Genomic DNA, 17,156 nt, shown 5'->3' on the forward strand with positions numbered 1-17,156 from the left:
TGAGATATTTTGTACTAACCCGTTTCAAATTGTGAACGTTAAGCAGCTTTCAAGCTCGGTCATGTATCGCAGCCTGTGAGATGGCTCATTTAGCTGATAGGGATGAATTAATAACTGAGTTTTGAAATTGTCTTCCAGGTGTGTTTTGACTGTGGGGCCAAGAACCCCAGCTGGGCGAGTATAACCTACGGGGTGTTCCTTTGCATCGACTGCTCAGGGTCACACAGGTCACTCGGGGTCCACTTGAGCTTTATCAGGTGAGTGAGTCTGTTTTCGTCATGGGCGGGAGCGGCTCTTTTCCCCTTTTCTGCTTTACGTTTGCTTTGCCGTCAGGTAGAATGAGAGGCCGACGAGGAGTCGCGGGGACCGAAATCTTTATAGTTAGGTAACCTGGAAGATGACTTATTTTCCGTTCGCTGACTGTTCCGTAGAGCTCTGTGTCAGAGATCTGAGGCTGTGGTGCTGCAGACAGAGTCAGGAGGGAGGATCTGAGACCCTCTTCCCTTCCCTTTATCACCTTCTAATAACCAGCAGATCAGCGACAGCAGGGGATTGGGGTGCTACAGGCCTGGAGGAGAGCTGATACAAAGGGCGAGAAGCAGGGCGCCTGGGTGGCTCAGTCGGTTGAGCGTCCGACTTCGGCTCAGGTCATGATCTCCTGGTTGTGAGTTCGAGTGCCGCGTCGAGCTCTGTGCTGACAGCTCGGAGCCTGGAGCCTGCTTCCGGTTCTGTGTCTCCCTCTCTCTCTGACCCTCCCCCCATTCATGCTCTGTCTCTCTCTCTCTCTCAAAAATAAATAAAGATTGAAAAAGGCGAGAAGGCTCGTTATAGCACAGGCCTACAGCTCTGGCTCCCAGGGCCGCTGACCTCACGAAGCCTGAGTGAATGATTGTGTTGGGAGTTTGAGTGGCAATTTCATGTGCTTGTAAAAAGAAAGTCTTTTTTTTTTTTTTAATCTGCAGACGTGGGCTGCCATTGGCTCCCTCTGGGGAGTACATATCTTCTACTCTGGACAGTCTGGTTGCAGCCTAGATGGGGCTTTTGCGTGTGGCCCCCTTGGACACAGCCCCACAGTCCGGTGGGAGGCTGAAGTGCCCTTGTGTGAAATAAAATAATCTGAAATAATAAAAGGATCTCCAGGCAGGCTCAGCACTTGGAACTGAGCGAGGCTTGCTCGTCAGCAACCCCCCCTCCATTCCTTATGACTTAAGGAACATCGATATAATACTATTACTATGAAGAACATTGGTTCCTATAAGATAAATCGATTATTATTTGTAATGAGACATTTTCTATGATGGCACAAAAACTACATAGTAAAAATAATATAATTTTCTTTTAAAAATATATTCACTTAAAAAAAAAAAAAAAACATTCCTGATGTACTTTCGTGAGTTCTTTTTTCCGGAAATCAGTTTGTAGAGGCTGATGGGCTAAATATTTATAGCCACGTAACTCCGTAGGCAATTACTTAGAAAAGGGAGTTCTTTTGTGTTCTTCCTGGTTTCAGAGTATCTATCCATTTCTTGTCTTTTTGTCTTAGATGCTGCTCCCAGAATATTTTGAATACACTGTCCTGTTCTTGTCCTTTTCTTTAAATGTTGAGGGATTTACTTGCCCGGGCAGGTTTCTTTTTGGGGTACTTCCCTCCTCTCCACCTCCCCCCCACCCCCCCACCCCCCGGATTGGTTGTTACCGGTTACCATAAGGTGAGCTGCTCTGCCCAGAGCTCATGAAGTCTGGACTCCATTGGTCTTCCTTTCTATCTTCACTGTGTTCTGTCCCTCTTCCTCTGTGCCAAGTCCCGCCCTTGTAATCTGGCCCTCCCTTTGCCTCTCCAGCAAAGCACACCTCCAGTATAAACCATTCCAGGCAATCAGGCGGTCTTCTGACGTGTTCCCTGGTGAGGGGAGGACTGACCCAGATCATAATGAGGCTAGACAGCAGGGTCTGTCTGGGCTGCTGTAGGTTTAATGACTAGCCTTTTAAAAGTCAGATAAATAGAACTATGAATCGCAGTGTTTATAAATGATTCAGAAACAACTGTCCAAAAGTCCTATACAACCGGAGGGCAGCAGTCTAGGATTTGGGCAAGAGGAAGTCAAGGAAGGTGAGAATACTCAGCAGGGTTTTTGTTTTTTAAGAGGCGGAGGTTTGCTCATTAAAATTTTTTCTTGGTGGGAAGAAATTACAAACACTAGGTCATTGGGAAAAAAAAAAAAAAAATCCAAGCAGTCCCAAAGTTCATAAAGTAAGTGAAAAGTCCTTCCTCTAGAATCCCTTGCCCCTCTACACCCTCTTCCCCTGCCAGACGCACGCACCGCCCCACCCCCCCAACAGCCCCACCTCCCAGTCACGAACAGATGAACAATTTGGCATGGGTGGAATGTTTATTTAAATGGAGGGTTTTTTTTTTTTGTTTGTTTTTTTTAAGTAGAATTTCAAGTCAACAATTTTACAAAGGAAAAAACCTATGAACTTTTGCCAACCAAAAAGGGAAAGGCGGGTTAGGCATCCACGGAAATGGCCAGCTGCCTTGGAGCTGACTGCAGAGGATGTAACTGTATTGGCCCCTGCCCACCACCTCCCGGGGCTTGAACTCCGGGCCTCAGCTCCTGGGGCATCTGCGCCTCCCCGTGCTCCTCTCCCTCCAGCTCTGTTTCCTCTCAGGTTCACTGTTAAGTATTTCATGAGCTTATGAAAGGTGAATGGAATCCAGTAGGAGGGTAGGGACAGGCTTCAGTACAGCATGAATAGAAAGATAGACTGTAGGGGCCTGGGTGGCTCAGTTGGTTAAGCATCCTACTTCGACTCAGGTCACAATCTCACGGGTTGTGGGTTCGAGCCCCACGGAGTCTGTGTCTCCCTCTCTCTCTGCCCGTCCGCCGCTCACACTGTTTCTCTCTCCTTCACAAGTAAATAAACACTAAAAAAGTAAAATTAAAAAAAAAAAAGAAACAAAAAGATAGACTGCAAAGTGCCCCATAGGACATGAAAACAGCACTGTCTCTACTTCCGGTTGGAAAGTCAGTCCAAGTTGACCACGAGGTGGTAACATTTGCAATGAATTTCGAAGTTTTGGTGAGATTTTGATCATGGAAACAAGGCAGGGGAAAGGAGGTCAGCAGTCAGGCTTTGAGAAAAGGTATGGGGCGCCTGGGTGGCTCAGTCGGTTGAGCTACTGACTCTTGATACTGGCTCAGGTCATGATCTCAAGGATGTGAGATCGAACCCAGCATCCCTGCTTGGATTCTCTCCCCGCCCCCGGCCTGCGCCCACCCCCCCCCCCCCGCCCCTCCCTGGCTTACGCATGCGCGTATGCTCTCTCTCCCTCTAAATAAATAAATAAATAAATAAATAAATATTTTAAAAAAGTATAGAGGCTGGAAAAAGTGAACTGTTTAGTAACTACTTTTTTTTTTTTTTTTAACATTTATTCATTTTTGAGACAGAGAGAGGCAGATCATGAACGGGGGAAGGTCAGAGAGAGAGGGAGACACAGAATCCGAAGCAGGCTCCAGGCTCTGAGCTGTCAGCACAGAGCCTGACGCGGGGCTCGAACTCACAGACCGCGAGATCATGACCTGAGCTGAAGTCGGACGCCCAACTGACTGAGCCACCAGGCGCCCCAAGTAACTACTTTTTTAAAAAATGTATTTATTGTGAGAGAGAGAGAGCGCAGGAGGACTAGAGAGAGGGAGAGAGAGAATCTCAAGCAGGTTCCTTGTTGTCAGCACAGAGCCCGATGCAGGGCTTGAACTCACGAACCTGGAGATCATGACCTGAGCTGAAACCAAGAGTCGCATGTTTAACTGACTGAGCCACCCGGGGGGCCCCTAGTAGCTCATTTGTCTAGGCAGAGGAAAATGAAGAGACATAGGATTTCAAGGGGAAGATTTGGGGGACATTGTGGAGGGTCTTGACTGCCAGGCCAAGAGCCTGTACTTAACTGCTGAGACCTTGAGGGGCGAACGCAGGAAGGCTGACCTGGGCCCCCGGCGTAGAAGGTGCCCACAGACATTGGCCAGGCGGTGCTGGGCAGGCGTGAGGAGAGAGGGCACTGTGCCTGGCTGCTGGGGGCTGAAGCCCAGCACCACCCCGACTGTTTCTGGGTGTGCTGCTTCCCTCTCGGTGTCTCTGTTTCCTTCCCTTGAACGTGGGGATGAGAAGCCGGGGAGTCACCGTAGAGGCTTTGGGAGAAGAAGGCGGATGAACCCACATAAAGCCTGGCACATGGTGAGTCCCCAGCAGAGGCCCCCAGCGATCAGGTCTGAGTCGTGTGTGTGCCCGCCCAGCGGATGCCGGAGGAGAAACGTTTGTGATGTTCGTGTAGGAAGGCAACGCCTTTCGTGGTGGCCTTCAATCGAGCAGCCAAGCCAGTTAGCAACAGGCGGCTCCTGAAGCTGTTCCCGGGCTTGTCTGTGAGCCAAAGTCTAGATTAACGGTGCTGGATGGATGAAATTGCATTTAAAATTTTTGATTACGTGATAGCTTTGTCATGTTTATTTGGTGAGATTCCTTCTGATTTCTAAAATCTATTTAAATGTGCTGCTTACTGACTCTGGCAGCCACTAGGGAAGCTCATTCATGCAGTTTTGGGGAGGTTATACTGGACTCATGTAAGGATTACAGAGGTTGTGGGAAACGTCTTTTCTCATTGACTTGGCTGTTAACAGGAGCCACTTTGTTAAAGTGTCACTGATTCTTCCACTTTTCTTACTGCCTCTGCTTTACTTTTTTCTTAGCGCTGTCACAGACTGTCAATTACCTTTCGTGTCTCTCAATCTACATTGGAGGGAAGAAATCGCCTACAGTGAAGTCACCTCCTCGTGTAGGAATGGGCACTCGTGAGCAATTAAGTTTCCTCTAAAGGTTGACTAGTTTCAGGCTCCACAACCCAGTTCAGGAACAATTCGTTTTAATCTTTTTTTCTAAGGAATATATAGAGTAATATTTGGAGAGAGAGAGAGAGAGAGAGCGAGCGAGCGAGCACGAGCCGGAGAGGGGCCGAGAAAGAGGGAGACAGAGGATCTGAAGCAGGCTCTACGCTGTCAGCACAGAGCCCAGTTGGGACTCAAACTCATGAACCGAACTGTGAGATCACGACCTGAGCTGAAGTTGGACCCTTAAATGGCGGAACCGCCCCTATTTTTTGTTTTTTTTTTGTTTTTTTAAGATCGTTTAAGACCAAAAGTTGAGGCTGATTAGCAAATCCAAGTAGTTGCAGCCTCAGTTTTAGGACCTAATTAAGTCAGCCCAAATTCAGGTACCTGTTATGTGCCTGTTGTAGGAGTGTGGCAGAAAAACGTGGGACATTCCTGTCCTCTGGAGCTCGCTGCTTCTGACCTGACGCAGCGTGACAGGGTTAACATGATCATGGTGATGGCGATGGTGAGAATTTTAGCCAGGCACTAAAATTTACAGGATTTACCGCGAGCCAGGCACTTTCCAGATATTAGCTTGTTTGATTTCTGCAAGAGTGAGATAGATAATACTATAATTATCACTGCTTTGCACATGAGGAAAGCCGGCACAGAGAAGCTAAGTAACTTCTCCGAGGTCATCCAGCTAGCCATGGCAGAGTTGAGCTTTGTTCTGTCTCAGTCTGTCTCCAGAGGCTGTGCTGTTACCTGCCATGTCCTCTGACAGCGTGGGATGGGGGTGGTACCTGACTCCGTCTGATGCACAGTCGTGAACATGTGGCTAAGATCCATCCGAAAAAGGATTTCAGAACAAGGTGTATCATTTAGTCACACTGCCTGGTCATCAAATTCTAAAAGATTTTATTTTTGTCTTTGGGAAACCTGCTGCTTATAAAGGGTAGATTAAATTTTGCTTTTTATGTATTGACACGGAGTGGATTTGTTACAGGTGCAAGTAATGATATGTATTAGTGTTGTTATTTTAGGGTAGCTGTTGGCTTCAAAATAACATTCTAACGTTTACAAAGGCTAATAAGCAATACAAATAGGCATAGAAATTGGCAAACAGGAGGGCAGTGTAAACGGAAAAGAGGCGTCTTTTCTTTTTACCTTCCTATTTTGTACAGGTGCTCCGCCTACACCCATTCAGAAATGTCCACGTTCCTTTACAGTTAGTGGGGGACAAGCTGTTGCATATGGGACAGCCTTGCTTTTTGCTCTTACCTGCGGATTTAATGTAAAGGCTTCCAACATTGTTGGAATATCACACCTTGCTTTACAGTGATCGCTCGGCGAATTGTTATTGTTGGGAAATACGGTTATTGCCTTTACCTTGCCTGGATTTGGTCTCAGGTTGCAGAGAAGGAGAGCACGAGGTGTGGTAGGGGAGAAGGCCCTTCCAGCTTTCACGTCAGGAGCACTAAATCCTGAGTTTTCTCCCCTCCCTGATGGCGGTGGTGTTGGTTAGGTCCCTTCTGCCTGCTGATGAGACTGTGAGCGTCCCCGAGGCCCCTGTGAGAGGTCGGACTGGACAAATGCATAGCTGATCTGAAAAATCAGAGGAGCACATCTGTTTTGAGCAGAGAGACGTTACCGATTTTTAGATCATAAGCCACTGAGAATGGGAGGCGAGGGAGGAGTCACAGTTGTTCCAACGGCCCAGGAAGCTCGTCTTGTCCCTGAGCCCCAGATGAGGCGCTGTCTGGAGCAGCGGAAGTGCTCCTGGCCTGGGGCGGCCCACCTGTGGTCACGCGTGGAGGGGAGCGTGTGGCTGGGCCACCGGAAACATGGCTGCCAGGAAGGATGAGAGGGGCCGGGAGCTGTTTGCATCACTATCACAGGCTCTGCAGGCCCAGCACATCCCCTGTCACTGTTAACACAGACCTAGAAGTCTTCAGGATGCTGAAAATCAAGGGAACTCTTGCTTCCAAAACTTTGGTGGCTCCGTTCTGAGGGAAGAACGTGTTAACATTTGAGAACATTCTCCCCATTTAGATCTACTGAGCTGGACTCGAACTGGTCTTGGTTTCAGCTGCGATGCATGCAAGTTGGAGGAAATGCTCACGCAGTAAGTTCATCGCAGACCTGCTGTCTCCCTTCTCGCTATCGGCGGGGAGGGAAGTTGGGTATTTGCATGTATGAGTTTGGGAGGCCCTATTGAGTAGCTAAGACAAGACGACGGGCCTGGGAGTGGATGGCCCTGGTAACTTGTCTATCCCCAAATCTTTTAAATACCTCGTAAGCACAAAGCTCTGGGCTGGGTGCTGAGATACAGTGCCGAACAAGACAAAGGAGATCCCCTTTCTTAGTAACTTCTGCGTAAAACATAACTTCTCAAGTGTCCAGTTAACTTATAGTTTTAAAAGAGCAGGTCTCTTTACCCTCCCTTACAAACCTAAATAAAGAGCCTCAAATATGTTAAACTTCATTTACAAACCCAGTATATCTGATGAATCCAGTTGGGTCAATACAAGGATTGCTCACACAGGTTTCTAGAATGCCTGCTTTCATTGAGATATGAATTCCGACCCTTATGAGGTGGTTGGAAACAGTTTCCTCTAACTGTTGAAACATTTATCTTATCTCGTGCTTATGCTGTGGTTTCTGTTCACGAAGAAACAGCACTAGACAAGGTGATGGTTGGCGTGGCCCCTGTTAACCAATTTGTCAGAAATTCCAAGTTAGAGGAATTCAAATTGAAATGAATTTCTCATGAGCTAAAAGTAGTCCAGAGTGGAAAGCGTCCCCCCAAATAACAGAATAATTCAGAATGACCAAAGTGGGTTGATGGAGAAATGAAGGGTCACAGCTTTGTCATTTTGTACCGTGAGCCTCATGCCCGGTTACACAAAAATACCAATGTTCAATGTGTGGAAAGCATTCCCTTTTACAAGGAGGAGTTGACTTTAAATTAGGTAGTACGTATTCTTTTTGTAAATTATGTGGTTTAATTACTTTTGTTTTCACTAGTATTTCCCAAAAACTCCTTCATAACATGAAGTAATGTTTTCAGTCACAGGTGAGATTTAATGCCACATTGCTATTAATTCATGCATTTTTCTCTGTAGTCTTCCTTTTTCCATCAACACGGCTGTGCCACCAATGACACCAATGCCAAGTACAACAGTCGTGCTGCTCAGCTCTATCGGGAGAGAATCAAGTCGCTGGCCTCCCAGGCAACGCGGAAGCATGGCACTGATGTAAGTCACGGGTGGGTTGGAGCGCCTCCGGCAGATGAACATTCGTTTCAGTACAAAAAGTGGTTTTGGGGGCTCCTGGGTGGCTCAGTCATTTGAGCGTCCGACTTCGGCTCAGGTCATGATCTGACAGTTCGTGGGTTCGGGTCTCGCGTCGGCTCTGTGCTGATGGCTCGGAGCCTGGAGCCTGCTTCGGATTCTGAGTCTTCCTCTCTCTGCCCCTCCCCCGCTTGCACTCTGTCTCTGTCTGTCTCTCAAAAGTGAATAAAAATGTAAAAAAGAGAATTTAGGGGCACCTGGGTGGCTCAGTTGGTTAAGTGTCCGACTTCAGCTCTGGTCATGATCTCGTGGTTCATGGGTTCAAGCCCCATATTGGGCTCTGAGTTGACATCTCAGGGCCTGGAGCCTGCTTCAGATTCTGTGTGTCTCTCTCTCTCTGTGCCCCTCCCCCACTCGTACTCTGTCTCTCTCATGAATAAATAAAAGCAGTAAAAAAAAAAAAAAATTTTTTTTAAAGTGGTGTTACCTATCCCAAACAGTAAAACCTTCTAGCTGGATTCTCTTGCAAGGAAACCATGTGTAGTCGATTCTTGAGGTTCATGGAAGTGATGCACTGAATGAGTAAATGCAGAAACATCACTCCTAGGAGAGATAGAGGGCTAGGTTCCTGTGAGTGTCTGGTCACAACATTCCCATCAGCTGATCAGTACATAACCTTATTTTACATGTGATACTATTTAAGGACACCTTATTGAATATATTATTAAATTTTTAAATTAAAAAAAATTAAGTTTATTTATTCTGAGAGAGAGAGGGAGTAGGAGGGGCAGAGAGAGAGAGAGAGAGAGAGAGAGAGAGAGAGAATCCCAAGCAAGCTCCGCACTGTCAGCACAGAGCTCGATGCAGGGCTCGAACCCACGAACCTTGAGATCATGACCCGAGCCGAAATCAAGAGTAGGATGCTTAAGCAGGCCGAGCCAGCCAGGCTGAATATATTATTAATATGCAATTAAATATATAATGATTAAGGGGCGCCTGGGTGGCGCAGTCGGTTAAGCGTCCGACTTCAGCCAGGTCACGATCTCGCGGTCCGTGAGTTCGAGCCCCGCGTCAGGCTCTGGGCTGATGGCTCAGAGCCTGGAGCCTGTTTCCGATTCTGTGTCTCTCTCTCTCTCTGCCCCTCCCCCGTTCATGCTCTGTCTCTCTCTGTCCCAAAAATAAATAAACGTTGAAAAAAAAAAAAAAAAAAAATATATATAATGATTAATAGTATATTAATATATATATCTATATAATAGATATATCTATAGATATATCTATAGATATCTATATATTTAGACATATCTATAGATATATATATATAATATTTAATATATCATTAATATATAATTATTGACTCATTAACATTGGACTCACTGTCCACAGCACTGTAACTCATGCCCGGGGGTGGGGGGTGGGGCTTACCTCATTCTGTGTTTTCTCTATAAGGCACATCACAGCCTTCCTGTGCTTAGGAACACAAGGTAGGACTTCGGCACTGGGCTTGGGGGCCATTTTAACCAATGAAATCACCAACAAAGCACAGCAATGTGAAAGATGTGTCGCTAAATCGACCACAAAAAAGGACACTTACTTACAGTTTGAGCTGAAACAAGGAGACAGAGAGTCACCTTGTTCAGCCTCAGCTGGGAACGTGCACCTCGGGGTGACCTACATTCTTTACTGATCCACACATGTCTATGAAGGACCGCAGAAGTGTCTTAAGTCCTGACTTGGGGGTTACAGATAAATTGTGGCAGGTAGGTGAATTTGCAAACATGGAATCCACTAAAAATGAGGATTGATGATACTCTAGATACAATATGCACTTGGATATTAAGTCCTCCATCTTTCCTTTTCAGAAACGGCTTGTGAACCTGGTCTTGACATCCTCAAGGCTTGGAAGCAAAAGTTACTGGGTTGATACATAACCAAAATGTGCTCAGGGGCCCCGTGTAGGCCTGTTAACTGATTGTATAATAGCGGAAAGTACCAATCATTAGCAAACAGGTCTCTAGAAAGGGAGTGAGAGTATTAAAGAAAAACTTTTAAAGCCAGGTGAAGGACTCAGCACACACTTTATGTTTTTGCTCTAGCTGTGGCTTGATAGCTGTGTGGTTCCGCCTTTGTCCTCTCCACCCAAAGAGGAAGACTTCTTTGCCTCTCATGCTTCTCCTGAGGTATGTACTCTGCTTTATATAATTTTAAAGTATGCTTACTCTTACAGTTATAAAGGGCATATATTGAAATGTTTCACTTAGGATCCAAGCTAAGCCGCTGTGATAAACCCGAAATAAGTCACTTTACACAAGATAGAAATGAATCCCCATCAGCAGTTCGGAAGTCGCCTGTCCAGGACTGACCGAGGGATTTATTTTGCTCTTCTCCACGTACTGGCTTCTATCTCACAGTCCAAAGTGTCTGCCCCAGCTCATGACCTTTCGCAGCAATGGCAAGGGGGCAAGCATCTAGGGAAGCGTGTGCCCCTTCCTTTTACTAGAACAATCTGGAGGCAGTGCACATCACTTCCATTCATATCCTAGTGGCCAGAATTTGGTTACAGGCCCATGCCCAGGCTCCAGGGGGGCCGAGCTGTTATTACTGGTGGTCTGCCATGATTCAGGTCACAGCTATGGAACTGACCAAGAACGAAGACAGGTTTTTTTTTTTTTTTAACCAAATTTTAATAGGGGTTTGAACCTCATTGTCCCTGTTTAGTCGTGCCCATAGAGCATACCGTATCTCAAGGCTGTTGTAAGAATGAAGTCAGTACAGATGCAAGGAGTTAGGAGCTGGCACAGGGTGAACAGTCAGTAAATGCTATCAGAATAATGATCTTTGTCGTCGTGGTCCGACAGGAGCCAAGAACAATCCCCAGATCTCTCAGGTCAGGGAACGTGAGGCCTCCAAAGCCTAAAATATTTACGGAGCGGTCCTGTGAGGAAACGTAGGTGGACCCCTGGCTCAGAGCCTCAGATGTCTGTTCACTGCCCTGCCTCTTCCCAGCCCCACTGGGGAGGGAGCATTGTTTGCTTAACCCGTTCTGTAACCAACTTCCAAGTAAAAATGTGGAAAGGTGTATACATTGCTAAGCCTTGATTTTTTTGTTGTTGTTATTATGATGTGCACATACACGTTCATTGACATAGTTAACAGTTACCAGAAACAATTCTCAAAAAAGAAGAGAACAGGGGCGCCTGGGTGGCTCGGTCGGTTAAGCGTCCGACTTCGGCTCAGGTCATGATCTCACGGTCCGTGAGTTCGAGCCCCGCGTCGGGCTCTGTGCTGACAGCTCAGAGCCTGGAGCCTGTTTCAGATTCTGTGTCTCCCTCTCTCTCTGCCCCTCCCCTGTTCATGCTCTGTCTCTCTCTGTCTCAAAAATAAATAAATGTTAAAAAAAAAAAAAATTAAAAAAAAAAAAAAAGAAGAAGAGAACAGAAAACAAAAGAAAAGATAAGGTGTTCTGTCATGATCTGTGCCTCTTGTTTAATATAGAACGAGATCTAGAACGTCCAGGACTAGTAGCCGAGAAGTGTTAGGAATAGAAGTGACAGGCTGGAAGGAGGAGACAACAGTTTGGTGCCTAGTGTGGGAATTCGTGTGGAATTAGCATTAACGTGAACTCACGTTTGTTTCAGCGTGTCTCTGTACGCACACTCACGCACGCACACACACAGTGGAGCACGATGACAGGTAGTGGATACACATGGGTCAGCAGAGACAGAACACGTGTATTACCCGCCTCTGTCCACCAAGAGGCCCAGAGACAGGGACGCTCCGGTACACAAGCACACCCAGCACCCACATCTTGGTTTCTAATTGCCAGGAGGACCCGGGGCTACCTTCAGAGAAATGGCCGATTCTAGGGCCCGGGCCACTGGGGAGCCTGGAGTGCCCTGGAGTGTCGGAAAGTAAGCAGGTGCTGGGCGGAGCGGGTGGCAGATAGGGGAGGGCATGTCTAAAAGACTCAGGAACCAACCGGAAAGAGGTCCCAGTGGTCAAAACTGGAATCATTCAAGCAACAAAATAAATAATGACAGTTCGGATTATAATCCAAAGAATGAAACAAATATCCACGAGTCCCCACTAATAATGATGAGATGATTGGATAAATAAGTGGAGAGAAGGGATGATTTTTCTTAGAGAAAAATTCAGTCATATCTGTAGATAGTCTGCCCCTCCACAGATGGAGCTTCACCCCCTCTCCCCTTGAGTGCAGGCCAGACTTGGTGACTTGTTCCCAAAACTAGGGAATGGGAAGGGGAAAACAGTGACTTTATCAGAGAAAAGCCTGGCAGTCACCACCTTAACCAAGGGATCAGGGTCCGCATCGCCCACGTTCAGGGAAGCTGACGTGTGGCAGTGAGAAGGGTACCGCAGCCCTGTGCCATTCCTCCCCCAAACTGAGGCTAAGCACGAGAAAACATCGGACACACCCGAACTGAGGGATATTCTACAAACTAGCCGATCACTACCCTTCAGAAGCTCGAAGGTCGTGGAAAACCAGGAAAGACTGAGCAGCTGTGACAAACCGGAGGAGACTCAGGAGACACGACCGATGCAGCATGGGAGCCTGGAACGGATCCTGGAACAGAAAAGAGACGGGGGTGGGAAAGTGGTGAAATCTGAATAAAGTCTGGAGTTTAGCTAATAACGATAGCTAAATCATTGATCCCTCCGTGATAATTCTTAGTTTTGGCAGACGTACCGTGGGTACTTTACCATCAGAGGAAGGTGGGTGAAGCGTATATGGAAACTCTACTATCTTTGCAGCATTTTTGCAAGTCTGAAGTTATCACAAAATAAAAATACGGTGGAGGAAAAATAAGGAATTGGAGCCTTAAAACAGAGACTTAAGAATATACGTGTTTTCGACACCATTTTTCAAGGAACTGAAACAAAAAAGTCCCAAAATCTGTGTGGAACCACAAAAGACCTTGAATAGCCAACGTAATCTTGACAAAGAAAACCAGAGCTGGAGGCATCACAATCTCAGATTTCGAGATATACCAGAAAGCTGTAGTAATCAAAACAGTATGGTATCGGTGCAAAAATAGACACACAGTTCGATGGAAAGAATAGAGAAGCCAGAAATAACCCCACACTTACATGGTCAGTTAATCTACAACAAAAGAGGTAAGACTCTACAATGAGGAAAAAAGTCTCTTCAACAAACGGTGATGGGAAGACTGGACAGCGACATGCAAAAGAGTGAAACTGGACCACCTTCTTACACCCTACACAGAAAGAAACAACTCAAAATAGATTAAAGACCTAAATGCAAGACCTGAAACCATTAAATTCCTAAAAGAAAACATAGGCAGTAATTTCTGTGACATCAGCCACGGAAACCTTTTTCTAGCTATGCCTCCTCAGGCAAGGGGAACAGAAGCAAAGTCAAACTCTTGGGACGACACCGAAATAAAAAGCTTTTGCGTCGCGAAGGAAACCATCAAGAAAAGGACAAGGCAACCTACCGAATGGGAGAACGTATTTGCAAATGATATGTCTGATAACGGGTTAATGTCCAAAATACGTAAAGAACTTGTACAACTCAACACTGAAAACAGTAAATAATCTGATTACAAAATGGGCACAGGAGGGGCACCTGGGTGGCTCAGTTGGTTGAGTGTCCGGCTTCGGCTCAGGTCATGATCTTGCGGTCTGTGAGTTTGAGCTCTGCATTGAGCTCTGGGCTGACAGCTCAGAGCCTGGAACCTGCTTCAGATTCTGTGTCTCCCTCTCTCTGTCCCTCCCCCACTCATGCTCTGTCTCTCTCTATCTCAAAAACAAATAAATATTAAAAAAAAAAAAAACGTAACTACCACAAATAACGAGAAGGGACCATTAAGATGCTGCTTTCAGGGGCGCCTGGGTGGCTCAGTCGGTTGAACGTCCGACTTCGGCTCAGGTCATGATCTTGCCGTTCGTGAGTTTGAGCCCCAAGTCGGGCTCTGTGCTGACAGCTTGGAGCCTGGAGCCTGCTTCGGATTCTGTGTCTCCCTCCCTCTCTGCCCCTTCCCTGCTCATGCTCTCTCTCTCTCTCTCTCTCTCTCTCTCTCTCTCTCTGTCAAAAATAAACGTTAAAAAAAATTTTTTTTAAAAATGGGTAGAGGGCCTGAATAAGCATTTTCCCAAAGAAGACATCCAGATGGCAAACACACAGGAAAAGATGCTCCACATGACTCATCATCAGGGAAACACAAATCAAAACCACAGTGAGCGATCACCTTACACCTGTCAGAATAGCTAAAATCAAAATCCCAAGAAATAATAAGTGTTGGACAGGATGTGAGGAGAAAAGAACCCTCACGTACCATGGGTAGGAACGCAAATTGGTGCAGCCACTGTGGAAAACAGAATGGAAGTTCCTGAAAAAATTTAAAATAGAATTACCATATGATCCAGTAATGCTACTGCTAGCTATTTACCCAAGAAAATGAAAACACTAATTCAAAAAGATCTATATCCCTGTTTATTGCAGTATTATTTACAGTAGCCAAACTCTGGAAGCAGCCGAAATGTCCACCATAGATGAATAGATAAAGAAGATCACACACACACACACACACACACACACACACACACACACACACACACAGGAATATTACTCAGCCACGAAAAAGAAGGAGCTCTTGCCATTTGCAACAACATGGATGGACCTAAAGGCTATAATGCTAAGTGAAATAAATCAGACAGAGAAAGACAAATCCGATGTAATTTCACTCACGTGGAATTTAAGAAACCAACCAAAGAGACACATAAAACAACAGACTCTTAAATACAGAGAACAGACTGGTGGTTGCCAGAAGGAAGCATGGGTGGGGGGGGGGGTGGGGGAAGGGTTGAAATAGGTAAAGAGGGACAAAGAGCACACTTATCTTGATGAACCCTGAGTAATGTATGGAGTTGTTGAATCTTTATATTGTATACCTGAAACTAATGTGATACTGTACGTTAATTATACTTCAATTAAAAACAAGAAAAAAGAATAGACATGTCTTAATATTATCTTTCCTTGCCGCTAACCCAGGTACCTGGAAGGTGACCATTCCATTATTAGCTTTGATTTTTTTTTTTTTTTTTCTTGCTTTGCTGACTGGTGAATTTTCTCACCTTCAGGTGAGTGGCACAGGCTGGACATCAGCACAGCCAGAAGCATCTTCTTCGTCACCAAGGAATGTGGAGACCACTCCAGCTAATAATGAAGGTAATCTTCAGAATTGTCGTGTGATGTTATCCTTTGGTTCAATGGCTATGAAACTATTAGAAAATAAGGTCCTGTGGGGCACCCGGCTGGCTTAGTTGGTGGAGCACGTGACTTTTGATCTCAGGGTTGTGAGTTTGAGCCCCACGTTGGTGTAGACGTTAGTTAAAAATAAAATCATTTTTGGGGCGCCTGGGTGGCTCAGTCGGCTGAGCGTCCGACTTCAGCTCAGGTCACGATCTCGCGGTCCGTGAGTTCGAGCCCCGCGTCGGGCTCTGGGCTGACAGCTCAGAGCCTGGAGCCTGTTTCCGATGCTGTGTCTCCCTCTCTCTCTGCCCCTCCCCCGTTCATGCTCTGTCTCTGTCTGTCTGAAAAATAAATTAAAATGTTAAAAAATAAATAAATAAATAAATAAATAAATAAATAAATAAAATCATTTTTTATCTTTTAAAAAAAATTTTTTTTAAATGTTTATTTTTGAGAGAGACACAGAATGTGAGCGGGTTAGGGGCAGAGAGAGGGGGAGACACAGAATCCGAAGCAGGCTCCAGGCTCCGAGCTGTCGGCACGGAGCCTGACGCGGGGCTCGAACCCGTGAGCCGTGCGATCATGACCCGAGCCAAAGTCGGTCGCTCTACTGACTGAACCACCCACATGCCCCTAAAAATAAAATCTTTTTTTAAAAAAAAAGGAAAGAGAAAATAAGATCCTTGTATTTAATGAAGGAAAGATGCCCATGGTACATTATATAGTGGGGGGGGAAGATATTACCAAACAGGAAATATGATCTCATTTTTGTAAAACACTGAAGCAAAAACATATACACACAGAAAACATTCTGGAAGGTACATACCAAATTGTTAACCAGAGAATAAAATTACCGAATGAATTACTTTTACTTTCAACTTGATATAGTTTTGATGTGACTGAACTTTTGTAATGTGTCTCTGTTACTTCTACGGTCAGAAAACAAGATTTCCATTTTATTTTATTTTTTTATTTATTTATTTTTTTTAACGTTTATTTATTTTTGAGACAGAGAGAGACAGAGCATGAACGGGGGAGGGTCAGAGAGAGAGGGAGACACAGAATCTGAAACAGGCTCCAGGCTCTGAGCAGTCAGCACAGAGCCCGACGCGGGGCTCGAACTCACATACCATGAGATCGTGACCTGAGCCGAAGTCGGATGCTTAACCGACTGAGCCACCTAGGCGCCCCAAGATTTCCATTTTAAAACCGATTCTATGAATAGTTGGTATCTAATGATTTACCTTTGGTGACTTTATTGTAGGATTGTATTTATTGTACCTGTACTTATGTCCGTTGCTCGCATTTAAAAACATCACTTATGTGATAGGAATAACAAGGATCAAGATGTCAACTTTTCTGGTTTAAGACTGAGCATCTTTTGTTAGCCGGAAGGCTTGAGCAAATTAACAACAAGGTGACATTTGACAGCTACGTGGGCACCCTGGAGCGTGGCCAGAAGGGCTGGCTCGCATACGCGGAGCCCGGAGCTGCTTTGGGGAACTTGAGAGAACCTCGTGAAGTAGCAAAGACCAAACACTCCACCAACTTTATGACTGAGATGCTTACTCGAGAAACTTCCTGGCGAGGGTTTTGCTGGAGGGTTGGAGAGAGTGACTGATACTTATCAAGAAGAGAGTCCTGGGGGAGTGGCCACTCAGGTCTCTGTGAGTGGGGTAGGGAGTTTGCTGTGAGGAAAAGTCGCTTCGTCTGCACTGAAGTGCAGGTGTAAGGGTGGGAGTGTCTGAGATTGCAGCAAACGGC

At 45.8% G+C, this 17,156-nt stretch overlaps 1 protein-coding gene across 1 annotated transcript in view; it reads left to right on the top strand.

The window, feature by feature from the left end:
* The window catches only part of ARFGAP3 (ARF GTPase activating protein 3), a 55,845-nt gene that overhangs the window by 6,323 nt on the left and 32,366 nt on the right, over positions 1-17,156 (top strand). Inside the window, exons 2-6 of the mRNA XM_086712109.1 lie at positions 139-257; positions 6,918-6,990; positions 7,991-8,122; positions 10,255-10,338; positions 15,281-15,368. Coding sequence (XP_086568235.1) covers positions 139-257; positions 6,918-6,990; positions 7,991-8,122; positions 10,255-10,338; positions 15,281-15,368 — 496 coding nt within the window. The remainder of the gene's footprint in view (positions 1-138; positions 258-6,917; positions 6,991-7,990; positions 8,123-10,254; positions 10,339-15,280; positions 15,369-17,156) is intronic.

The sequence above is a fragment of the Puma concolor genome, chromosome B4 (assembly GCF_028749965.1).
Source record: "Puma concolor isolate L17-30 chromosome B4, mPumCon1.1.hap2, whole genome shotgun sequence".
Classification (NCBI taxonomy): Eukaryota; Metazoa; Chordata; class Mammalia; order Carnivora; family Felidae; genus Puma; species Puma concolor.